Here is a 27368-nt window from a genome sequence, read left to right on the forward strand (position 1 = left end):
ATGAGCGCCACGCTACCTGCCTTCTCCGCACAGCGAATTCCGGCGATGACTTCTGTTCCAATTCGAGAGATCCACAGTTTGTCGAGTAGTGCTACACTTCGCCTGATTTTGAAGGCAGCGTATCACGAAGCTGACGACGTAAGTTACGAGTATGGCATGGTTCCGCTAAATTTCAATTAAGATCGAAGAGGGGGAGGTTGGAGGAGAGAAGGGAACATCTTGTAAGCACCTTTCATCGCTGCAGTTCGCGATGGTCGGTCCCACCCCAGTCGCAACAGTGTAAGCCATAAATCAGTGTTTATCGATCTATCGATTTATTCATCACCGATTTTCGCTTTCGATAAGACGTACCGTGGAGGGATTCCTAGTGACAGGGGGATTGAATTGTCTGAAACTGGAACTAGAAAATTCATCCAAGCTCGCAATGGTAGTTTATTGCCTCTCAGTTCTAGATCAGAGGTGGCATAATTATTCCACCTAAATGTTGATTGCTTGGATCCTTTTTTATCTTTGTCCCTATTTGAAATTTCCCTTTTTTAAACCATATTTTCGGATCTTTTGATCTCATAAGGTCGCGTCAAAATGTACTTTTTGTTTATTTTCATTTTCATTCTCTACTTCTTGTTCATTTCATTTTGCTAGTCTGCCCCTAAATAATAAGCCCCTCACTAATATCCGTTGAAGCTGTCTGCTGTCATTCAAGCACGCCACCCATCTCTCAATAATATCAGCGAACCTGACGGACGTCAACAGAAAGTTGGTTCACATCATATTTTTGGCGTATTTGTGTAAAATTGGATCATATTCCATTTATAACGCATTTATTTATAGATAAGAGGAATCCTGACATTGTAACGCCTGAAAGTTCTTCATAGATTGCATGCATAACTTACTGGTACAAGCTTGAATACTGTATTTAGGCCAACTGTTCTTTTCACTTCCATCGATATAAAAAATGAGCGCGACTAGTTCGGACAGAAAGGAATTGACGTGGTTCTTTTGAATCAGTTCCAGATCTTCGCGATGTATTAAAAATGTATTATTGACAAATATTTTTCTCGGCAACTTAGACGACGAGCAGGGTCTGTGATGTATCCCCTGAAGATTAGCGGTAAGCAATCTTGCTTAATTTCTAAATAACTAATAACGCTTAAATTAAATTCATCACCCCACGAATCTCGGGTTTCAGGTGGGTTATGCTTGTAGGAGGTCTTAAGTTATGCGTAAGAGGGCGATTCCGTTTGTCTCTTAAAAGTAAAGAATCTGTAACAAGTGATTTTTTCTTTCTATAGAGATAATGTTTTACTGTTCATCATTACTACTGCCGTCACCTCTCAATGTTTTTCTGACCTCGAGAACCGGACACCTTCGTCGAAGTTTTTTTTCCGGATCACAATCTAACCAAGCACGGCAACAAATGGAAAAATGAACTATCAAAACTACCTCTAATGTGGTTGTTTTCAAATTTCACTTCTTAAGAGCATAGAAAATAATCTTGGAGAAATAAAGTTTCTCGACTTTTGCTTATGATTCGCAAGTTCTGGAGTAAGGCTGAAAATCATAAGATAGAAATCAATTATGTTTTTCCACTAGAATCTCCTTCTTGCGCCGAAAGGTCTATTTCAAGTCGGAGAAATCGGGAAAAACCTTCAATCCGGTACTAATTCCATCTGAACTTTTCTGGAATTGGCAGAAGAAAAGCTCGGAACGCAATGTTGCTTTCCAGTGAAATATAAATACTCCATTGGTGTAGAAAGGAATCGTCTGTTATAGATAATACTCTTGTGTATACAAGACCGATAGCCATCTACTCGAGGTGACCCTACTTTCACCAAAAGTTTTCAGACCTTCGAGTGTACGCATTAGGAAGGTAGAGCTATTACGTTGGTAAATAAGTTCATAGCGATCTTATTTTGGATTTTACTTCAAAACTATTTGTGCGTTATTTGTTAAAGTGTATATACCATTCGAGAGAACTCTTCTTGATGTACAAGGCTACTTCAATTCTTTAAAGGCACAACTCCACGAGCTCTGAGGTGATATGGATTTCAGGTAGAGTATTCGTATAAAGGATCGTAGATTATGGAGAGAAGGGTGATTCCGTCAATTCCTTCCTAATTGCCGTAAAAAACGGCCCGGAAGATACGTCTTCGGGCGTCCTGGAGCACTATTTTCTACAAGAAGTTTGATTGGAGCGCTCCAACCTTGCGCATGCAGCCTGCACCTTCCGGACCATTTTTTGCGGCAATTAGGAAGAAATGGATGGAATTACCCTCCATAATCTACGATCCCGTATACGAATACTCCACCTGAAACCCGTACCACCCGAGATTCGTGGGGTGATGCCTTTAAATCCATGCTACATCAGTTACCCTGATCTTGATGGGGTTTAATATTGGACATGGATGTATTAAATGAAAGGGAGAAATACTAGTTTTTTCAATGCGACCTTGCCCAACTACTTGTAAATTGATTATGTGTACTTGAATCCGATGCATTTCTTGCAGCATCATAAGTTCAACTTTTAGAATGGGTCATCATCAAGATGGCACCTGGGACAGTGGTCATAAATCAAGGTGATTTTGGCAATACTGTGTACGTCGTGCAAGGTGAGAAGGTCTTTTTCCCTCCTTTTCTTTCATAAGAAGCTATACGTGGATGAAATTGCGGACGTGACGAATGGCTATGTGAGTATATCGGTTCAAAATGATAGGAAGCTCAGTGGTTGCGCTCGAAACTGTGCAATGCAGCAAGCGATTGCGATCTAAGTGTGATCATCGCCAACTGCAGCGAAGGATGGTGCTAGTAAGGGTCTCCCCGGATCTCTCCTAACTGGATTCTTACTGCTACGCTCTACCGCATCTGTTTCGAGTACAGCATCCGTACGTCACTGCACCGAACTTCATATCGTTTTGACTCGACTATACCTCATATGAGTACATGTGTTATTCTCTTATGCATTAGTATTATGCAGATGGCGTACTAGAAGTTCCCCAAGACGATATTCAATAGGAATTGTGCGCTCGGGTGAACTATTTGGAGAACTGGCAGCTTTACACCAACGCTGGCGGACTGCAACCATTAAAGGTGGGCTGCAACACGCATAGTGTAAATATGTTTATCAGTCATTTTTCTATGCTGCAAACCCGATCTCTGGCTCTCTCTCTTTTTAGACGCTCCGCTTTTGTGAGTTATGGGCAGTCGATAGGTCTGTTTTCCATTCGATAATGATTGAAACAGTACGACGAAGAAGAAGCGCTATGAAAGAGCATTTAATGAGGTTAGTGAATCCATGCCGCAGTTCCAACGTACTGGAAAACGCATCCTCGGAACAAAGGTCATGTCGTTTTTGTTGACCGTAAAACATCGACTGTTTAGTTTAGCAAAATTACCGAATGGTCAACAATAAGTTCCGTTTGCTTTTAAAATCGAGCAGCTGTTGTTTACGCGCACGAAATGATGTTTTTCATTGTGGGCTAATACAGTCGCATGACGAAGAATCACGTGACTGAAGATCCACCGCTATATGCAGCCGGAGTCGCGTTGTTTCTTCATCATGTTTCTATTTTTTCTTAGGTGTGAGCGGTTTCGTGCCATTAGTAGTGAGATGTTGGTATGATTGTGGGATGTCTCTGTAGAAATGAAGTTGAGAGAGGATCAGCCGCTCACTGCTCATATGAAATTTGTCTATGTACTGACTTGCGGACAGGTTCGTACAATGTTTTTATATTCATTTCTTCATTTGCAGTTTTTCCTTCGTTGATCTCCATCCGTATTCCGGATGTTCGTTCCTCCTGAGAAAGTTTTTCCGAGAAGGAGAAATGTCTGCTGACAGCTGTGGTGTTTTGTCTTTTTTTAATTCAATTTAGTTCTTTTGAAGTCTTTTTTTTTGTCATTTTAACCTTCCGAAAACAAACCTTTGACTTCTCCTGCTACGTTCAAAAATATACTTCCCCTGGGTAGAGCGGATTTTGAGGGCGTTGTTCGAGATGTTTTAAAGAGAGCATGTCATTCACGTGTTTGTCAGCAGAAACAGCTGCAGGGTTCTGCTATGATAGGGTTATATGTATAGCTCTGCTAAAAAAGCTATTCTGACAACTCCCACGAGCATAACATGTCCGTGTCCCCATAACCCTGTGTATAGCCTAAACCTGCGAGATATTGAAAAAAATGCGGTTCAAAAGATAGAGCGGTGCTAAATCTTCTTTTATTACTTTCCTGAACTTCCCAAGCACCAATTTATAATTATTTAAATAATTTATTATTATGTTTTACTACGTATTATTATATTTTATTATGGTTGTTTAATTTATCTATTTTCAACTTTCCAGTTTATTTTCCAGAAAAAAATAAATAATAAAGATAGATAAGATAAAGGAAGAAATAATATAAATAATAATAAAGCAGCATGAGAAATCTTATTTTTGTACTTACGTTCCTTCAACACATAGTGACCCGTTTCTGCTTCAGTATGATCTACACTTCTCTTCTCTTAGCTTTCTCTTAACTTTGGCAACACTTACTAAGAATGTGAGAAAACCTTATGGTGACCAACCTAAACAGCTTGATCTGTCAAGTAGGAAGCACCCTGAACATCTACATTCGCTACCCACACAGAGATTCTACTGGTGTCCACCACGGCCCTAGCACGCAGATGCAAGCATGAAAGCAGCTAAAAGAGTGCGTAGCTTTTTGTCATTGGCAATGTCATAGATTAGGATGGGACCTTGTTGACGGTAGGGGGTGTAGAATGCGAAATGACGGTAACCATACTTTTAACGCTGCATTTACATTATGCAACTATTTGCGTACTTCAAGGAGCAGTGGTCATTGTTATTTACATTCTCATTAATTTCTTTCAATTGCTTTATTCGAATTATTTTTCACTCTACAGCTAATTTCATGTCTCCAATCCACAGTAATCCCGTTATGCCAGTTTTAAAATGCCAGTTAATCAGTCACACCTTTCCAGGAATTGATTCACATTTATCTATCTATTAGTAAGAGGTCCCAACATGCGTAGGTTGAGGTTCATAACGTTTTGAACTCACGCTTTTTTCGACGATATTTGAGATACAGACAGCTGGACGATGTTTAGGGTAGAATTGTGCTGAATCCAATTTTTTTTTGTATACTGGCAAAAACCAATAATGTTTACTTCCACTTTCATTATTACCAAGTATTCTGAAGCATTAAGACATCTAAATAGCACGTGTTAATCACATGTTGGTAAGTTTTCCCGATATTTTTGTTCCAAAGCTTCGTAATTGTTTTCTTTTTCTTCTTTTCAGTTGTGGAAATCTTTGAAATACATGTGATTAACCATGTGAAGAAGTACGGTATGTCATGAGCAGTTTCAACGAATCTTTTGCTGATTAGCAATGCGTGTGTGATATGTTTGTAAATGGAAAGCAACAATCGCAGAATTTCCTGGATCCCTCAAAACACAAGTAGTTCGTGTGCAGAGAACCGGCTGCCAACTGGGTGTACACATATTGGACGTTCATTGAAGGCTGGAGATCTTTGTTTTTTCAGTATTTCAATAATATTTTCCCCATTAATTTTATTGAATACTGACTACAAAGATGGATGGAGGAGAATCTTTCACAATGACTGTAACCTAAGACATTTATAATATTATAATATGTAACAGTTGTTATATTGTAATTCAAATAAAGAATAAAGCAATAAAAAATCAAAATTAATCATCTATAATAAAAGTGCAAAAAAAAAACGATCAGATTGAGAGCTGCAACCACTCGAGTTACGAGTGTGAAGGTTTTGATGTATCATTGGAGTAGGCGTTGGGTGAATCATGGGTGTTTTTAATTATACGGAGAAATTTTTCAACCTTCCCTAACTGTTAATTGCAGTGAATTTATTGGTAATGCTGAACATTTTCTGCGTGCTGGTGCTATTAACACGTCCCTTTGTTAGGAACTGGTAGGTTTCATGCCATGCTGTCGTTTGTTCTGATGTATTACACATTAGTATTGATAGATTATGATTCCATGTTTTAGAATGACTTCAGCAATTTCCATGATCTCCTAAAGTAAGAAATAACTTTGAACGACATTATTTTGTAAATAGCATGAAAACATTTTTTTCAACAATGAGGGGAGCGAATCCATTTGCAGGGTGCTTCCAGTATGTTTAACCAGAAATCATGAACCAGTTTCCATAATAATTCTTTGCAAGAATATTTTTTTTCTATTATTTCTATTATTCACGTGCCAATTTCGAGATTGCTCAGAATACTGATACAACAAAAATTGGACGAAGTCGATTTACTGAACCTGCTCACATACCTGAATCAAGGGATTTCCAAGGAATTGAAATAAGGCGTATTTTCGAAGACACTTCGAGGCAAAAACTTGAAAAGTTCCATGTTCTTTGCATACTTTTTCTAGTTTGAAAGACAGATTACCTATTGAAGTGAAAGTGTGTTCCAATATTTGGAAATACCGACTTAATTGTGATAGATGGGAAGGGATATAATTCTAGAGTGAGAAGTCTTACATTTAATAACTAACTTTCCAGGCAGAATGAATCTTTAGATTATTTGGAACTATTTTGATTCCACCATTTCAAATTAATTTCTTTCTTATTTTCGCTGAACTCTGTATTATTTCAATCATTTATTTATTTTTATTGAAACCGAACTGGGACATAATAGCGATCTTCTTTCTGCTAAGCAATCAATTTTTGAATGAACACAATGTTTCTGTGAAGCTCCATCACAACGGTTCGTTTGAACGCGAATGTTCTTCATTTTTTCAATCTCATAAGCCTAAAAGCTGGGCGGAGTGTGTGAATGAAGGTTATTGTTTCATATACACCAGAACTGCCCGCCCTTAGGGACATGTGAACTTCACGCGGCGCAGCAGTGAAATCTGGAAAAAGTTGTTTAGATTGCTGTGAAATATGTTGGTTTAAACTAGGCTGAAAATAAAAGGATAAAGGATAAAGTTCCTGGCGTTGATCAATCCGCTTGGGATGCGCCCCCACGTTCACTTCAATTCAGAATCGTTTGAGGTTTACGAACGTGTAACTGACCTTTACAATGACTTGCGGTGGCTAGCCGATGTGTCAAGTCAGTGCTTTTATCCTCCCAGACAAGTCTGGTGCCAATTTATCGATCATGTAGTGATGAAAAGCTTGGTGAGCACTAGGGCGGATTCGAACCTCCGATCGATTGTGCATGGAGCGGAACCTCTAACCGCTACACCACACCCGCCCAGGCTGAAAATAAACGCAATTTATCTTGGTTTGGTCTCTCATTTGTCTCAGATGTCCATGGTCCTATGTAGAATACATTCTATGTCCAAAAACAAAATGATCTCAAATAAATCTGAATAAATATTAAACAAATAAGTATTTCAGTTATATTTCCTTTTCCTTTTTTTTGTTGGCTTATATCCTTCGTTTTTTTTTCGGTTATATATACTGTACTGTATATGTATATGTATGTATATGTATATATACTTTTTTCGGTTACTATATACTGTATTCTTGTATATGTGGTGTCATATACAAGAATACAGTTTCTGTGGAAGTGGCGCTCAACCTTAAGCTGTTCAGAATATTTCATTGGGAAAAAATCCACAAAAGTTTCCTTAGAAAATGTTAGCCTTTAAGAAATTCGCACAACATACAGGGACTGTACGCGCTCGAATACATCCTCCACATTCTTCACATTTCTTTGTTCAGCTTTCTGTTAGCTTTATCTTGATGGATCGACGAAGTTGACTTGTCGACGAAAAAAGTCTTCTTCATCGGCACCGAATGGCGGTTGGAAGACAAATTCTCGTTGTTTTGAAAACAGGGTGGTGTCGGTCGTTTGAAACTCTTAGACTGATTTCCGGGACTCTTCGAAGCTCTCTGAATGCGTAGTGAAAAGCGACGTTTGCATTAGTTTTTTTTTTACTGGTAAACTTTGTGAATGCACCGAAAAACGTTGTAGGAACTAACAGAAAATATCCATTAGCTTTATCCATATCATTTAAACGAAAAGCAAGGGAACTGGTCATGTTTCTCCTATTTCTATTGCAGAAAAGAAAACAGTACCTTGCTCCACCAAATCATTTTCTCTTAATTGTTTGTTCGATCATTGAACTCAAAAAAGAAATTTATCAATTTTTAACGTAAATGTTTAAGAGCTTAGAAACTGGCACTGATTCAAAAGGCGCAACAAAAGCTGAAGGAAAGGTGTAAGTAAGAAGCATGAACGAGAAGTTTTGGAGTTGAACTCCGTCAACTCTTTCTTTGTCTTTTTCCTTACATACAACTTCCTGTGCAACAAAATGAAATTTCCACGGCTGCATCGGCCTGACTGGAACGACAATCAGCGTTCAACTATCAGGTTGACGCTGGCTCTTGAGCCGTTCCCACAGTTTCCTCGAAATGAGTGGGTACAACACGAGAACGCACATGCAACGAAGCAACTTCGCTTTAGATTTAGACATTAGATTTGACGCGAAATATTCGCGATTCGATTTGGTAGCTAATATTCGATGCGAAGCGAGGTAGAAAGTCGATGCGCCAAAAGTTATGCAGGCAGTCTGTTCGCGGCTTCGTGTTGGCCGCAGAGAACTCGCACTTGTCGATCTGTTTTGCCTCTTAAATATCCTTTACCACGCACTGCGGTACGGCAAAGCTGTGAAAATGTCTCTATCCCACCTGAATTTTTCCTGCGATTGTTTGCGCAGTACGACCCAATTGAAACTCTTTGATCTACTACCACCTACTCCATAGCTTCGCTGTGAATAAATAGTGCAAAGAAAAAAATGATTGGCAAATATGTTCTGCACACAGAATGGAATAAAAATAATTTCTTTCAGAGCCTGATTCTCTCGGTCAATTCGAAAACTCTGTGCAATCCCTTGTAATTTTTTACTTGCAGTAATGGACTTTTGTTGTCACTCTAACACTTAAACTGCTCAACTATTGACTCAAGAAATCATTTCGGAACCGGGTCAGCTAAGAGCTTAATTATAATGAGCATGTGTTCTTAGCTTCCATCTCTCCCGCCTGAAATACAAATATTTTTTGTTCATTGTTTAACTAAAAGAAGATTAATTTTGTTCTCCTTCTGACTACTGTACATGTTCATCCACAAGAAGTGGAAGAAGATCCCTTACCTATGAATGATTTGATGCTGGGCGTTCCCCAGCCACAATTGCTGATCACGAAGAATATGTGATTCTCGTTAAAACGTTAAGTGGAATTCACACCAGTTATTTTTATGGGTTCTTGTTCCAGAGGGTTCGTTCCTATTTGAAATGAACGATCATCAGTCATCATTCATCATAATGGAACATATGATCGAATGCGAAGAAATCCATAGGCCATTATAGGCGTTTGAAGAACTGCGAAAAATTGTAGAAACTGTAGAACTGTAGAAAAGACCAGGTGTTGTGCAATGTGATTGCTACACTACCTACAGTCATTTTTTGGATTTTTTTCCCTGAAATATCGGTTTTCTACGTTCCAAATATCACAATATGATGGTAAAATAAAGAAATAGAGAATCCAATCTATGCAATTAATTCAACGAATGAAAATACGGCAAAGTGTCCGTACGTGTTTTTGTGCAATGTGACAGAACAAAAATATAAACGATGAAAAAGAAAAAATGTCTGGCGTTGATCCGTCCGGTTCGGATGCGCCAACTTCAGTACAGAATCTTTTGAGCTTCACGAACGCGTGTCCAGCCTACACAATGACTTGTGGTAATTAGTCGATGTATGAAGTCAGTGTTCGGAGCGATGAAGAGCTCGGGTGGCACCAAGGCTGTTTCGAACCATCGATCAATCGTGGAGTCACAGCGGAACTTCTTACCGACTGCGTTGCATCCAACCAACGCTCGCATGAACGTGCGATCTTTTAGGGTATCGTGGGAAGCACCGTTATATGCGTGTAGTCGGATGCGTTCAACCAGGTGGCCGCGACGCATCTACTGTAACTTATGGTCATTCTTTGCTTGACACACGTTCCCCTCCCACTCTGTTTTGGCCCACTCAAAATCGCTTCGCGCTAATTCGATAGAACGCTTCTCTTGCTTTATTATTAATGCAGAAATTAAAGACAGCGTGTCATCAAACTGAAGTATTTTTAAACAATGAGAAAATATAGAGTCTGGAATGTAGATGACGAGCATGAACGTGGGCCCGTTCATTTTCCCCTAATCGTCCTGAAAAAGAGCGTGGGAAACTGCGCTTATTTCTACGAGGTGCGTGAAAACGCTACCCAACCTCGTGCACACACCGTGCCAGCGAGTGAGCGGTCGAAGATCGATGAGTTCTCATTCCTCACCACCCTGTTCAAGTAAAACTAGTGAAGGCTACTGAGGAAACTACCTCAATTTTGTAATATGCTGCCTTTAAACCCGTAGAACAAAAGTTGTGAGTTATTTATGGGTGTGAAACATAAGTAGTTGACTATTGACTAGTCGACCACGCTGTGTGTTGAAAAAATGGCTGTATGAATGTATGAGTACTCTCATATCCTGGTTCGAATCCTTTCCTGTGATTAGTCCCAAAAGTTATCAGGTTATTTGGCAGTAGGTGCTTTGCTAGTAAAATTCGCAATTGGCAATGTTGTCTACACTTGTTCCTGCAGGATAATGTTCTTCCCCTAACATTTGCCTACCAAAGCTATTTTAAGGAGCTGATCATAAATATATCTTCTTTTTTTATTGCAGCGTCATTGTTTCGGACCCGACGATTTGTGAACAATTAAAGAATTATTGGGATATAGGTCATTTGTAAATAGGTCCCCCATCATTGTAAATACGGTCGCAGTCGAGTCGATTTGGAATTCTTCGTTTGTTCCAATCCGTAACCGTATTTTAATAATTCATTCTAATCCTAAGCAACATTTTTTGGCGTTAATTGCTGACTCAGTGTAGCAAGGACGACGTCGTTTGCTTGCTGTTCGACTGTGCTTTTCAACGACCATCCACATTTTCCATGAGGATTTTGGGCCGAAAATCAGGATCTGTGCACGCAAGATGCTTGTTTCTCTGATTTAAATCCTGTAATGTAAACGGAACATGCGGTTGTTTCAATATTGTCGTTGAAGATTAGCAGGTCAAGAATAGACCGGTTTATGCCGCGATGATCACAAATCATTGCTGAGTTTCAGAGCAACAGCATTTTGCTTTGCATTTGCCTTTGATTTTCTGACGTATTTTGAGAAGTGGAGATGAAATCAGTAGGGTAGAAATGAGAGCGGAAATGAAATCAGCCCCTACACTTTCTTCACGTGTTCGCAGAAGTCAAGAAGTGTACTCAGAAACGTTCCTTTTTTCATAGTCTGCAGTATAAATTTTACGATGTTGTAATGACGTGGACCTTAGTGCAGAACCAGTTGTGGAAATGTTTTTGTCGAACGCCCGAAATGTTATGTCATTGGGTGAAGCGAGTTCTTTAGTGTTGTTTTATGGTCGCCTCCGAAGGTGTTTATACCATGTCTATTGAAGAGCAAAACGTAGAAGTTTATCGATAGTCAATAGCAATTTTCCCACCTCTGAATGGAAAAAAAATTGCGGATAACGAGAACTTCTTTTTCGTTCGATCGAAATCCTCCTTCTGCAGGATAAGGTGTTGTAAATAAATTTATTTACTGAGATATGTGGTTCGAAAGCTTCCTTCTGTTACATGTATGCATAGAGCGAAAATCTTTTGGATCGTGCAGACCTGTTTTTAGAGACTACTTTTCTCCAGAGAGAACTCGAAAGAATTCAAGCAAACTCATTTATTTTGCATTTCTTCCAGCTCTTTTGGTGAGCGCAAACAAACGAGTGTGCTTGGATTTCAAAGTAGGATTTTGAGGGTGAGGAAATGAAAATGAGTGCATTAGTACCCAGCGACCTCAGAAACAACAGCAGAGAAATGAATGTAGCTGAACGATGGAAAAAGAAGATTCTAAGGACATCAGCACCAATATGCTGGGGCATCATTAATAGTAATGGCGGTTGCACAGGTTAGCATTACTTATTAGGTTATTGATAGTACCTCAGTTCTTTACAGTAAAGATTGGTTGTTTGGATGACCTGAGGAAAACGGCGGCTTTTACCGAACGATTAAAGGATTACATAGAGACGGAACATTTCAATCGAAGAATAATTACCTAGTCCTCGTTGTGCGTTCGAGAACTTTCTTCTCTCCTGGATACACTGAACTGTTGACGCGCCTGTTTCATAACGCCTTTGTGGTCCATTAACCCCTGATGCGCGGCCCACCGGTCAGCCGAACCTTTTTTCATTCTCAGTTATTTTTCATTATTTTCTAATTTTTAAAGATAGGTTCTGTTTAATTTGGCCCACTATTATTTATTATTATTTATTTATTCAGATATATCTCGTAAAAGCCAATTATCGTCGGATACTCAGAAAAAGAACACTGTCATCAGTAGGTTAAAGCGATTTCTTCCATTTCTCTGGTTATAATATCCATGAGATTTTCCTGAGACACATCCCTGATTCCCCTTAGGTGAAACTCGCTGAGCTCTCTCTCACGACCCCTATATGTTTTGCCTTCTTCTACATTCTTTTCCTTTTAAAACTACGAGGGAATCTGCTGCAGGACTCAGATGTGTTGTCTCTTTTGTGTTGTCTCGAAAAAAACTAGCACAACTGGTGCGGAATCGCCTTGTTCCGGTTCTCTGAGAGTTTTGCTGTTTTTGTCGGAGGAAGACATAGGGAACTTTTTGCGATCCAAGGCTGTGTTGTTTGCACTGCGAAAATGGGCAACTGGATTGAAACAGTAAAGCAGGCGAGTTCTAAAGAAACAGAAAATCAGCGACGGGTCTAGCATTATCTTGACGAAAATTTGGGATTAGTTGTCCATCTCTAGTTATTGTTGCCACAAATGTGTGAATACCAATGATGTTTTGCAAAATAGGGTTTTAGATTTAATCCAGTTCTTTTTGTGGTTTTATTCTGAGAAATCTTTTTTTTGTGTCGCTCTCAGGTAAATTCTGGAAGAATTCCAGGGAGATTCTCCGCCTATTCCTCTCTATCTCCCTGTGGTCAATCTCCAACGTGCAGATGTACACTAAGTGCATTTATTTTTAGAGCGATGTATATTTTTTTTAAAGAACAGCTGTCTTGATCGAATAGATGGCACTTGCAGGGATATTCTAAAGGAATTTCCCGCATCCTACTATTGTACGATTAGGGATGCATGAGCAGAGCGGGGCCACACCTATTTCCACATAATTTGAATTTTTGATTTCCTAGCATTCTGAACTCCACAATCGACATGTGTAGAACAGGTGTACACAGCTGATCTTCGCATCATCAGATCTCCATTAATTGAGACCACCACCTGGCCGCCTGCTTCATCTTTTGGACTTTGTTCTCGTAATCTGCTGCCAAATAAGGCATTTATTCGTTTATTTACTGCTTCTCTCACCATAAACACCATAAACGTACTCCAGGAAGTAATTTCAATTCTCTGATAAGTCTGCACTTTGCTTTGATTGCTTTTCTATGTAAATAGAAATTAATTTTCACAATTATGCAGTAGAAAGCCTTGAAAGTTATAAATATGTTTCGGGGGTCTCGAACCTTTAGTTTATGTTGAAACCAAAAATCATTTCCGGGTAATAAATTTTCTTGAAATAAATTAAAAGTTGAAAATTAAAATATGTTAGATAGTAATGGATTTTGCGTTAATCCGAAAAAAAGATACTTCATATTGTATTGTCGTTTGTAAGCTGCACATTCGTACAGTAATTAATTTTATCAACGGTATGCTAAAGCAGCACACTATGGAATATCTTCTTTTTTTTCAAATGGTTCGATGACTACCCCATGGATTATGAAATTTACGTGAATGGTGTTTCGTTCTGACAATTTTGATATTCCACATTTTTTTAAGGATTAGGTTTCTTTTTTGCTGTAATCACGACTGGGTGTTAATTGACATTTAAATCTTCTAAGATTTTTCACTTTCACCGCTATTTAACGTCAGTTCTGCGCTGCTCCGAATTTCGGATATCGCTTGCTGTTCTTGCTGTTCTTAGGCAGTCGCTGATAGCTTTTTTACGGTGCTGGGAAATAGGATTAGATAATTTTCGTGGAATGTGCTACTGTACTTTATCACTTCCCACCGCTCTCCATCGTTTCTGGTCGTCTTTTCTTTGTCAGCACACCACCGGTGCCAGGCCGCTGTTGTTCTTCCGTTTATCACTCTCCCTCTGCAGCACTTCAGTCTTTGTATTCCGCACGTATTATTCCGAGATTGTGGTTGCTAGTGATACCGTATGCCGTTGTTCCAGCTGTTTCCCCTACAACAGTTTCGCTGTCTTGCTACGATCACGTCCCGTGATGTCTGCCCGGTTTTTTCCCACGACGGTGTTCCAGCTGTTGTCTATACAATTAGTCATTTGCTCATTGGTTTCCGGACTTAGAACGATGACCTGTTGATTAAAGAATCTAGGGGGACATGCAACTTTCATAACTCCATAGGAGAGGAAGTCGGTGTGGAAAGTCGTGTCACTTGCAAAGTATGGATGAGACCGGACCATTTATTAACCAGTGATTTGATGTTTATCGATCAACGGATGCAAGTATCCATACTCTCAACTGTGGCTATGCACGGTACGAAAACACCCTGCGCTAGTGGTTCCCCTTAGATACACATTGATCGGTCTTGGTGTGGCGATGCAGATGTTTCCGATTGACATTCGAATGTTCGACAGAGTAAAGTGTTCGGCTACTTGAAAGGCAAACTTCTTATCTTTGTAGAAGGCTGCGCACTCAGAATTTACTTTAGAAATTGGAGCTGATACATGTGGTAGTAAAAATGATCGTTGGTGGATAGTGGACTAGAAGTGAAGAGCGGCACTGCGTTGTGTAATTGCGGAAAGTGCAAGGTAGTTAAAGAGAATTGCTGTGCTTTCATCGAACACAGGACAACTGTCTCTCTACCCCCATAATTTATGTGGACGTGTTCTTTCGTATGACTGAAAAATGGTTTTACTTGAAACTGTACCTTAGGTGGACAGAATTACACAATCATTAGAAGAAGTGCTTTGAAAAAAAACCGTTTAATAAAAAAGTGAAACGGGACCTGAAAGGAGATTCCGGGAAATACTCGATTTTTATCGCAGGACCAGCGCGTAGAGTCCTGGAGCAAAAGACATCCGAGCGTGACGCGGTCATGTCTTTCGCGAAAGAGATTTGCGCCGAGCCGCTGTGGTTTCTGGACGGCGGGAACCTCTCCTCCCGTTCCACATATGGAACAGAGCTAATTCATAAGAAAAATTACATTCGAAAGTTATCTTCCTGCTTTTTTTAGCTTCTATTTTTCTTTCTTTCGATTCCTTACACCGCTGCTCTAACGCATATTTCAGAGGGATTATTCCACGTCAGCGCTTTATCCTTTATCTTTTTTCTTCGGTTCATCGAAATCGCATACGTTGAAGGAAATAATAGGATTTCGATGGAAGTATTCGGGACATCAAGTGATTTTAATTTATGAACCCAGTTCCCAAACAGATATGGAGTTAGTGTTACTCGAAGAAGAATTTGTCCTTGTCTTTTTTTTTCAGCTAACATACATCAAAGTGTGAAATGTCTTGATCAACCAGCAGATTTGGGGAACTTTTGGGGGACGTTTTGTATAGAACTGCGTTGTATTTGTTATTCTTCATCGAGCAGTTGTGATCGCGCTGCAATATGAAACGCTATTTATCAACAGAAGAGGAGACGTTATCGCAGCGGCTTCACTTACTTCCTATTTCTATACACGTGCATTTTTTCTATTTCATTCTTTTTTTTTTGCTTTCATGTTCCGTCTGTTTCCATTTAACCGACCATTTGTGGTTTATGGTTTTTTTATTCTACATTTTTTCCGCTTCAACAAATTTTATTGCTGATATAGACGTTTAAAATGTTATTCAAGTATGCTAATTCTTTCCATCAGCAATTCAGTTTCGTCTGTTCTCAAGGAGAGGGATGCTGTCGTCTCGAATGGTTTTTCTTCTATTTTCCTCATTTACTTTCCATTCATTTCCTCTTTTTAGTGTTATTTGGGCAGTTATTGCAAAAGATGTTTGCTTTTAGTTTCCATATTTCTTCAAAAATAGTTTCTAAGAAAAACAATGTCATCTCCATCACTCACATCCCACATACTAGTCTGCCATAGATGAAATACGAAAAAAATTCTTCTGTGGAAGCTGCATATGGGGTTTCCGAGGTTCTCTCAACGGTTTGAGAAGCAAGAATTTTTTTCTGAATTTGCCTAGTTTTCCTATATTTTTCTGGGAACCATTAGCACACTAAGTACATTTTTAGAAACCTCACGTAGCTCTGAAGAAGTGTAGATTTGGCTTTTGAGCTATGTAGTCTAAAAAAATCGTGTAAAGGTTCACGAATCAATGAGATTGCTGATCAGCTTTTGCCAACGTGTTTATCCGAGAGCCTGTCATACGATTTGTTAACCCAACGGAAGGGTTCAAAGGTGGTGCTCGTGATGGGTTTTTTCTTCGGTCATCTTGGTAACGTCCACTGGTTCATTTATGTACTCAGTTGAATCCTGAATCTTGAATCGAGATCTGGAGTGGATGTGTCAGTGGCGTTAACAACCTTGACTAGACTTAATTTATGTTATTATTATGCTATTATTATTTATGTTATTTATTAACATTTATGCATTTACGAGTCTTAGAATCAGTACTTAGAATTTACTAAATAACCTACATTATTAATTGAAATCAACGGCTTCGAATGGTATTTTAAAAACTTGGCTTTATCCACATCCAAGGATTCCTGAAGATTAGTCCTCCGGGGATGGGCTATGTGACAGAAGTTAGTAGCGATATTCTATTCAAAAAAGAATAATCTTTGTGTATAGTAAAACAGTAGTGATCTAAAGTAGCTGAAGTCGTTACTACCACTGTATCCGGTGCAGCATAATTAAAAAGGTCAGGATAAAGCTACTGTCGATTCAATCAATTTTGGATGCCTCAAGACGTTTTACTGCAATTCGTGATCGTTGAGGTTTGACAATGACTTACGGGGGCCGATTTATCGACACAGCAGGGATCTAGGGGTTGGTGAGCACTACGGCGGTTTCGAACCCTCGACCATGTGGCTACAACGGAACTCTAACCGACTATGCCACACCCGCCACTGCAGAGTACATAATTTTGTTTCATTATTTAACCTTTTTGTTTTCAGTTTGTGAAGATTTCGATCCCACGTTTTTTTTTTCAGCACTGTCTTATTTCGGTTTTAACAGAAATGTAAAAATTTTTTTTAGCGTATCTGTACGGGAAACTTGGGGAGCTTTAGGTGCTGTTCTCTGTGGCTACATTTTTCTTTTTTATCGACTATTTATTTTTTTTCCTTGTTACCTTTACGTACTTTCACACTATCCATGCGATAATTTTTCCCTTCCAAAGTCATAAACTCATTAATGGCACTTAGGCAGTTAAATTAAAGGACAAACTTCCAGCTGATAAGTGCGTCTACTTTAAAATGAATTCTTGTCTGATTACACTGTTACCCTTTTCCTAGGACTGTTTACACTGTTTACCTTATCGAGAACAAGCGCAGGTGCGCCATGCTGCTACAGTATTCCGTAGAATAAAGTCCGACGCCAAGATGGCTGCTCACTGTGACGTGCATAACGAACAAACTAATCCTAGGCGCACACAAAGTATGCAGCTTAAATCAACCTGCACGTGTTAGTCACATGATCCACCGATGTTTTGGCACGTATGTCATTTGTCGCAGGATTTACTCACTCATTAATCATTTGCTTGTGTACTTCTCGATTCTGGTCAGGTGCCATTCGCAGTGGCTGGTTTTATGGAGAAGTGAAGTTGTTCTTCAGCAATTGACAATGCTAAACGTTGTTTTTTTAACGGTCTCCAGAAGTTACGCATTGAAATTTTTAGGGGAAAATATATATGATTGAAGGTTGTCTTAATCTGTTTTTCGGGAAAACTATGTTGATCCTTGGTGTTTTAGTTTGGACTTTAATACCAAGTGGTTCCTTAATTCTTTAATCAATACCAAGTGGTTCCTAATAAAGTTAGTATTGCTAATTATTAAGATGTCGCTAAAATATTGCTTTTTAACGGTATAGACTGGAATTTGAAGTGTTTATGAGGTTCTAATTTCTCATAGACGAGTGCGTGCCAAACGATGGCATCGTAACGTCGTCGGATTAGTCTGATAACGCAATCACTGAGCAGAGATCTGTTTCGCACGACATGTTCATGTTATCACTGGAGCAGTACTTCTATTTAGAGCATTTTTCATCCGGTTAACTTGTCGTATGAACCACCAACAAGGTTTACGACATATTATAGGTTTTCGCCGAAGTTATTGGACGCAGAGTTGAACTGAGACTTGGAGAGATTTTTGATCTGGCTGATTGATCTTGATCTGATTTGAGATTGGACGCTCACAATCATGGTCCATTTAGGCACCGTAGAGGTTCAGGAACTTTAATGTTGGACGTGATTTCCTAGAAATTATCGAGTTTCACTAATTAAATCAAATTAAATTGTGAATGATTGGAATGGAACCGGTTCAGAAAATCACATGGTCATGGAAAATTAAACAAAGTTTTCTAATTCTAAAGATTTTTGTGCGCATCATAAAAACCAAAAAAAAAACCACATATTTGATGTGTTATAAGACTCATTAGAATGACAGTCGTCTAGCGCAAATAAAATTTTTAGGGGTACAATAAGAAAAGTGGTAGGAGAACTGCTTCCGTTGATGTTCACTCGGTTCTTATCGTAATATTAATAAGTATTACAATTATTACAAATCAAACGCTTTTCACACCAACCCACCCATTTCGGATCACGCCCAAAATTGTCGTGGGTCCATTTGAAATTGATTCAACTTGTGTTCGTACCGTAGAAAAATTTTGGGAATCGTTTATTGATTGTTATTTGTTTTTTCGTCCGCATGTTTACTTCTACTCTGCGAATCTAGCTCACAGAAAAATCTATGTCACGGAAGTAAACGGAATTGAACGCTGTGTTCACGTGCTTTCTCCTCCACTTTCCTTTTGTTACACCATAGCTCGGAGTCTATTTTCCTCGCCCTTGTCAGCTTCACGTGTTTTCCGCAGAATCATTCTCAGCAATTATTCTCATCCAGGAATATTTTCCTTAGTTTTTTCTCCCGGGCGGGGTAACTATCCAAGGAAAATTGATGTAGTATAATATCTTGAAGTTGACGTGACAAGGTATGGCATGATTTTTCAGACCATAAAAATCTGTTCTGTATTTTGGTAGATAAATGCGCTTGGAATCTGTAAATATTCAGAGCGTCTTAAGCGATAAAATTCTCCACGCAGCTTTTTCTCGAAAACCCGAGTGTTTCGGTTTTTCTGAGCCTTTCAAACTGTCACCGAACTCGTTTTCATTACCACTTTTATCAGCGTTATAACATGCGCCAAAGAGTCGAGTGAAATTGGCTTCGGTATTGTTGGATTTCGTTGAAATTCAACGATAGAGCACGTGCACGTGAATGGGCGTGTCCAGCCGACCCGCCCTCTTTTGTGTGTGCTGCCAGAAAACATTAAATCCTGGCCGGAGTCATTCGTCTTCGGTGCTTCAGGGGTGAGAGGTGAGCTGGCCGGGACCATCACCTCAGGAATTAGGGGTTATACCGAGGACACTAGCTCTTGTTGTCCTGACATCGTATTTGTTGGCTTTGGTCTCTTCTTGTTGTACTTGTGTTGTCCTAGTTAATTTTGATTACGCCGACTATCTGCGAAAGTACAATTTACAGTCGTGTTGTGAAGATTTCTGCATTTGCAGAAATCAAAGCGTTCAACTACACGCACAGCGTGGAACGGCAAATACTAAGGATGCATGTTGATCAACTTTGTAAAGCGCTTGATACAACAAATCTCGATGATGAGATAAAACCACAACTGAGGTGAGTTACACGTCGTTCCTATTTTTGTGCAATTTTACGTAAAAACTAAAATTACGACAAAAATAGGGCTCTCGGTAAGTGAATAATCGCTTGTTTTTTGTTGTCCTAGGTTATCTTCCCAAAACGTTCCGCAGAACGAGATGTAAATATTCTTCTCTCTAACTTTTTGCTATCTGGAAACTATAATTTGCATTCGTTACGAATGCTACTCTATTCTTCGAACCTACAGTTTCACATTGCTGTGGGCCCCGAGCCACCCGGATTTCTAGGTGTTTTGAGTAAGCGGTGAAAATGATTTTCGTAATGAAACTAGAGAAATCCTTCAGTCATTGGAACGGACGTTTGCGTTTGCGGAATTCGTGTTCTCTTCAATTTTACGTTAAAATGCAATTTTCCTCTTTTTTTTTTGGCATATAGCTATTTTGTAATGCTTTAATGTACGAGTACGAGGTGATACGACAGCGCTTTTCAGCATTAGTCCCCGATTGTAGAATGTTTTTATGTCCTCCATGTGGAATTTTATTCGTAATGCTACAATATTAAAAACACCTGCTGTTTTTCGAATTTTTGGTTTCCAGCCGTGCCAAATTTTTTCACCAGATGTGGTGAAAAAGAATCAGTTGTTATCGTCTTAGACCCTACCCATTTCGAGGCCGCAATATTGCGTGTTTGTAGCTGGAACTACGGACGCTCCATTATCTTTAGATTTCATCGTGCTTATCATTAACGAGAAAAAGTTCTTCACTGTAAGTGATACCAAACTACGTATTCTGGCTTGCATTTTTACGGCGCCAGTTAGCCGAGAATGACGCGCAGTGGGGTTGTGGAAATGAACTGTGATCGATTCATTGGTAGCGACTCGGTTCAACCACCGAACCTTGTACTGTAACGGTTACCAATCCACGTATTCTTGCGGTGCATTTCTGCGTATTTACGAAAGGTGGTAGGTGCTATTCAGCGATTGGTGTGTCAGTTTATTTATACCCACAGGAGCCGACTCGCGCTTCATTCGTACATTCGAACCGGCCGCGTGCATTCTTTGCCGGCCTGTGCACGTTCTTTGTGTTGTGTCCGAGTGAGTGTTGGCGCGCGTGCAGCTGATTTGCACGTGGACTCAGCGCATGCAGCGCGTCTTGTGACCAACAAATTAGCCGGCTTCAGTGTACAAACGACTTAGGATGCGAGTGACAGTCGGCCGGGCGGGAATGATGCGCCTGAGGGGGTGTAGAAAAGATCTATGATCGATTCATTGATAGTGAAGCGGTTCAATCGCCAAATTTTTGATAAGGTATCGACTTTGGGCGTTGGGAAGCAGCGGAATAAATCATTCAGACGTTTTGTCGGCCGAATAACTGATTAGTGGCTTGTTTATGCGGTCATTACTGTCATACAAGCATTTAAATACGATAATGACTGCGTACGCTACGTTGAACGAAGACATAAGTCAATCTAGTTCTAAGTCTAGTTTTTTCTTAAGTAATTCTTACACCACTTGTTTACATAAACATTGTTATTATCGTATACTACAGTACATATGGAGATGTGAACAAGTTGAATAAATCGACAAATGAGAAGAGATTGTGATTCTATACTATAATTTATTTTAGGTAACAGTTTAGAGTCACAACTTCTTTCTTTAGTATTTATTATTTTATCTGCTCAATATCTGTGCAGTATTGCAATCACTGGAGAATTTCTCCGAAAAAACCGATTTTTGTTTTTTTTTAGTGTTTGGAATATTCCTCTCCTTTCCTGCACTTAATCTTTTTGAACCCGGCAGGATTCACAGATTTTTTTTCATACTTGATACTACTTTTTAGTGCTTTTTTACACCTATACCACGAAAAAATTCGTGTTTATTGCAACTGTTTGGTGGTATCACAGAAATCAGAAAAGTGCATTTTTTAGCATAAAGGTGAGAGGTGGATAAAAAATTTTTTAAGGATGCAATTGTCATAAGAAATGAGTCGTATACATCAATACTTACTTTTCACAGTAAAACGTTCTGTGTTGTTTCTGGGAAACTGTAATTTTTGGCGCTGTTAAAAGTTTTTTTTTTTTCGTTTTCCCTTAATTCCTCATGTTTTGCTACGGCATCTAGGTCTTCTGGTTTTTTTTTTCAAAGTGATGTCATATCTACGTCGTTCTTTTCCTTCCTCTCCTTTGCACTAGAGGGGATTTTCGGAATGTTCACCATGTGCGTATAGTATAAGTCCAAATAGAAAATATATGTCCAGTAGGAAATAATCATAGCCGTCAATTCTTCCCAAGCACCCATCAAACCATTTGCACCATTCTGTTTACGAGACGCCCACACACACACACACACACACATATTCCTTGCTCACCTATGGTTTTATGCGATCGATGAATGTGTTGTCATCAGCAGAGGACGAAATGTTACCGTTAACACTCCGCCATGGGTGGGTCGAGTGCAGTCATTTAGGGGGCGCATAGATAAGGGAAATTTTCGCCGAGTCAGGTGATTTGTTTTGGTTCGGTTGAACTTAGAGACAGGGTGGAAGAGTACTTGAGAACGAATGTGTGCGGTTTTTAAAGTAAAAGATTAAGAGTGAGGACTGTGTTGATAAATGAGCAGCACAAGCAGTAAGTTTTTCGGCAGGAGAACAGAAGGCAAAGGCAGCAAACAAGCCATAATTAAAGTAAATTTAAGGAAAAAAATACTCAAGAATTAAAAAGAATAGAGGTTCATTACCAATTAAGTGGTCCGATAAGTTCTGATCTATTCTGGTGGCTATGCTGTTGATTAGAATATCATTGTTGTTGAGTGGGAAAAAAATGTCAGAAAAGTAGAAAGAAAAACTTATGGGACCACCTGATACTTAGCCAGTATTTCTGAAAATACGAAAATCAAAGCTGGACAAGTTATTTGGTTTGTTAATACTTCTATAGTTTCCAGTAAGGTCAGAGTAAAGTGGTGTGACTGAAACCTTACCTGAACGGAGGAATTGAAGTGTACCAAAATTTAAACGATGGGAGAAAAACAAATCCATTCCGTCTATGCTTAATGGATTTCTCTTCATCCATGAGAAGATAAAGAATAGTCATTTCCCCATTCATTTGAAGGTTGTTGAATTCTTATGAGTGGAATGGAGATTTGTAGCATGTAAGCCATATAAGCAATTTTGTGAAATTTCTGAAAATCGAGATCAGAAAACGACTAAATATTTGTTGTCTTCTATTGTGCATACGGTACGGGAGCCTCATAGTAGATGGATAGACCCGTTCATTATGTTCTACTGATATCTTTACGATTAACTTCCCTGTCATCTATAACTGTTCTTTTTTTTTTTTTAAAGAACACGACATACGTGTGTCTAGCTAGTCTTTTCTCAAGAATATTTGCCTTCTTGAGTGATAACAACTCTTCTTTTGATGTCGGCTGATTAGAATTAGAATTAAAAAGTGGTCGTACTGCTTCATTTCTTCTTTACTTTTCAACGCACATGACTGCGATCGCATTTTGCAGAAACCCATTAACTCTTCAAGACTGGTTCTTCACAAAACCGCCGCAGATGGCAGTGCAACGCTGCTCTTTAAAAAGATCTATCAACTATTTTGTCAATGGTAATTTACGTTGTTTTTTGTAGGGGGTAGATGCCTATGACCCCCCGTACCGATCGACTTGATGAACCAGTCGATGTGATTGCGTTAAAGGCATCACCCCACGAAACTGGAGTGGTACGGATTTCCGGTGGAGTATTCATACGTATACGGGATCGTAGATTATTGAGAGAGGGGTGATTCTGTTCATTTCTTCCTAATTGCCGTAGGAAACGTCCCGGAAGATACGGCTTCGAGCGTTCCGGCGCACTATTTCCTACAAGAAGTTCGATTGGAGCGCGCCAACCTTGTGCACGCGCCGCATCTTCCGGTCCGTTTTTTACGTCAATTAGCAAGAAATGGACGGAATCACACTCCTCTCGATAATCTACAATCCCGTATACGAATACTCCACTTGAAATCCGTACCACCTCAGATTCGTGGGGTGATGCCTTTAATTGCACTATCCAGTAACACGACGACATCACATCCGGTCTGAGATGGTGCGGCTCATTGCGATGAGCCTCACCTCACACTTCCGTGTGTAACTGGATTCGTGTGTTTGTTGGCAATTGATGACGTTGACGTGTCTGAGCGGCTGACTGCGTCGTCGGTAATGCGCAGAGATAGAATCATTAGAAAGAAAACAACTAGAGTTAGGAGAAGAAAACAGATCGGTGCCGCGCAGGTGGAGTCAATTGACGCAATCCACGTGTTTGCGTCCAAACGTCTGATTAACGATACGATTGATATGTAGAGACAATGATGGGAATCGTGCCGGTCAACTATTCTTAGATGGAGGGGTGGGGGTCAGCGATCGATATTGATGAGACGGTCCTGACGGGAAGGGAAAAAAGTGCTGGGTTTGATGTAAACACCTCACCTTGCCAGCTTCACTATAGAACGAAAAGAAGACAGCATAATTAATGCTAGCAGTACTTCAGAAAAGAAAGAAACTAGTTGAAGTTTTGGAATGGAAGAGGAGAAGTTTTTCTCGGGTACGGTACAGGAAAGTGAACGGTGCTCAATAGAATTGTAATGAGTTACAAAAGCAGGTGCCTGACGTACCATTTTCATCTGATATTTTCTCCTGCAGACACCTACATTTCAACTGAAGTTACATGTCTTTTGTTGCTATAGATTCGTAAGCAGGAACTAACTGTAATTAAATGAACAACCTTTTTTAAAATGATTTCTTCAGCTCTTTTTCACTATTTGATTGACCTTCTTTTAAGCACCTCTGACGAGTATCGTTCTATATCGTTATGTGCACTCCAACGTATCGCGACGTTAGGTGTCGGCGGATTCGGTCGGGTCGAATTGGTGAAAGCAAACGGAAAAGTGTTTGCACTAAAGGTTAGTTGGAAAGCATGAGTGCAGATGAATCCAGAAAGTGCTTGAGCGCACGAACATGAGAGCATCGACCAGCCTAGCAACTGTCGATTTTCAGGTGATGAACAAGAAGCATGTGGTGGATTTGAAACAGGAGAAACATGTGATGTCTGAACGAAAAATTCTGTTGTCTTCAGATTCGCCTTTTATTGTGAAGTAAGTCGTAATTTTTGCGTACTTATCCCAAATACCACATTTTTTGCGATACGCTTACGCAATACTGCGGTAGTGCTTAATTGTAGGTTGCATAAGACTTTCAAAGATGCCGAGAAGCTCTATATGCTCATGGAACCATGCCTGGGTGGTGAAGTGTGGACGATTTTGAAACGGAGGTTGGTTCCATTTCTTTATTGCACTTTTTTAAAACCTTCTGCGATCTTGATAAAACAGAAATTCACTTGTAGAGGTCGGTGCGATAGCGAAGCGGCACGATTTTATTGTGCAGCAGCGATAGAAGCGTTACAATACCTTCACGATAGACAGATTGTTTATCGAGATTTGAAACCAGAGAATATGTTGTTGGATAGGGGTGGATACCCGAAACTCGTAAGTATTTGGTTCCCAGGAATTTGTACAGCTTTTTTTCGGCTCCAAAACTAATGTTTATTCTAGGTTGACTTCGGTTTTGCGAAGCGAATAGGACCTGAGGGCAGAACATGGACGTTCTGCGGTACGGCTGAGTACGGTAAGTGGATGCTTCTTTTAATAAAGTCGTAGATGCTTGTCATCTTACTTTTGGTCGTTATTTATTTTTATCTTCACTTCAGTGCCTCCGGAAATTGTCCTGAACAAGGGTCATGACACCTCGCTGGATATCTGGGCTCTCGGGATTTTTATGTACGAGTTACTGTCTGGATCGTGAGTTATCGATAATACTCATGTCACATTTGAAAAATTTGTGTTGTGATTGGCCCATTTTTAGACCACCTTTCTCGAACTCTGACCCCATGGTTGTATATAACGCAATTCTGAGGGGTTTTGATAAATGGGCATGGCCAAGGTTGGTGATACTACCTGGATATTGAGCCTGGATATGGAAATAATGCAGAGTTTTCCAGATATTTCACAAAGGATTCTATCAACTTGATACTTTCACTTTGTAAACAAGATCCGGGCTTACGTTTGGGTTATGGTCACCTCGACGACGTTCGTTCGCATCCATGGTTTAACGGTTTTGACTGGGCCGACTTTCGTGCCCGGAATATGAAGCCACCAGTAGTGCCTATGGTGAGTTGATCTTTGAATCTACAAAAAGAAAACTTTTTCTTCGAAACTGAAGGATTAGTTCCAATGTAGCGACGTGTATATAGTGACGTCATCCATGCAATCTAACCATGTAGTCATGATCCTCGTGGAACCTCTTCTGTTTGTTTTACGGAGAAATCCAGGAGCTGCTCGACTGGATAAACCCGTTCAGCTTTGAGAAAACAACGGCAGCAAGTCTTCCGAGCTTTAGTTGTTGAGATTTATTGCTAGAGCTCGTTTTCTACTTCTAAGGTAAATTCATTTTTCCTAGAATATAGACAGCTCCTGGTAATGGTACCAAAAAAAAACCTAGAAATCAAGGATGTCCCACAATTCGAAGTCACTTTGATTGCAAACCTTTTAAGCAAAGTCAAGAAAGATAAAAGAATACATATTTCAAAGAGAACGTAAGATTGTTTCTGGAGAAATCCTTATTTTTCTGCATTTCAGATAAAATCCGAGGTCGATACGAGTAATTTCCTCACGTTTCCAGCAGTTGACTCATTTGCAACGGGTAGCGACGAATCTGGATGGGACTTTGAGTTCTAAACAGATCGCAGTTGACTGATTTCTTGATTGTTATTGAATGTACATATCTGTAAAATAATGTATGTGCTGTTTTTCATTGCTCTGTGCCATAACAAATTTGTTTATGAAATTTTTACATATGTGATGTCATAGTGATGGCGAACGTACACGCAAGCACTGATAATGGATGTGTGAGTTAATTTCACACAATCAGTTGTTTGTGTAGTGACAGGGTATTCGGTGTTTTTATATTTTGAAGCTTTAATTTCTTTCTTTTTTTTCCTTCTTTGTTTTGGAATCTCAGAGAGAGAATGAAAGACTGTCAGACAGTGATGTTTTACATGTTTACAACAATTTCACGTAATATGCACGGAAGGACGAAGGAGTTTTTTTCATGGAGAGAACGGCGTACGATGAAAGAAGATTGGCCACAGTCCCAAGCGGTGTTTGCGATTCTTTTGACGCAATTTCTCGTGAACAGCTACTGACTTGGAAGGTTTTTTGAAAGTCTCCCATTTGCTCCTACATCCGTTTGCATATTGTTGTCCTCAAACAGAAGACCATATTACTGTCGGAACGGAGGCAAAGCGGAAATTATTTTTAAAAAAACGCCCGTCTAGAATGTGAGTTGGACGTTTGGAACGTAAACGGGAAGACTAGTACGATTTTAAATCTGTAAACCTGTATTTCGCAATAATACAAGGGAGCTTGAAAGAAA

At 39.5% G+C, this 27368-nt stretch overlaps 3 protein-coding genes across 4 annotated transcripts; 2 read left to right on the plus strand and 1 right to left on the minus strand.

Moving 5' to 3' along the window:
* On the plus strand, positions 1-3619 carry RB195_002942 (uncharacterized protein; the record flags this gene model as incomplete). The annotated part of the gene is made up of 4 exons (XM_064200410.1): positions 1-138; positions 3013-3087; positions 3174-3280; positions 3577-3619. The coding sequence occupies 4 exons, from the start codon at positions 1-3 to the stop codon at positions 3617-3619; spliced, it is 363 nt and encodes a 120-aa protein (XP_064056291.1).
* Positions 3616-26671, plus strand: RB195_002943 (uncharacterized protein; the record flags this gene model as incomplete). Of its 2 annotated transcripts, XM_064200411.1 has the most annotated exons (11): positions 3616-3709; positions 19801-19921; positions 24721-24841; positions 24936-25033; positions 25120-25209; positions 25282-25423; positions 25490-25562; positions 25645-25735; positions 25800-25877; positions 25936-26104; positions 26573-26671. In XM_064200411.1, 11 exons carry the CDS (start codon positions 3616-3618, stop codon positions 26669-26671), a joined length of 1176 nt encoding a protein of 391 aa, XP_064056292.1. The 2 variants fall into 2 exon arrangements, with proteins under 2 accessions (XP_064056292.1, XP_064056294.1); XM_064200412.1 differs by lacking the exon at positions 3616-3709 and having other exon boundaries at positions 19851-19921.
* Positions 9674-9955, minus strand: RB195_002944 (uncharacterized protein; the record flags this gene model as incomplete). Its single annotated transcript, XM_064200413.1, has 1 exon — positions 9674-9955. One exon carries the CDS (start codon positions 9953-9955, stop codon positions 9674-9676), a length of 282 nt encoding a protein of 93 aa, XP_064056293.1.
* Positions 26672-27368: the final 697 nt, after the last annotated feature.

Source organism: Necator americanus, chromosome IV (assembly GCF_031761385.1).
Source record: "Necator americanus strain Aroian chromosome IV, whole genome shotgun sequence".
Lineage (NCBI taxonomy): Eukaryota > Metazoa > Nematoda > Chromadorea > Rhabditida > Ancylostomatidae > Necator > Necator americanus.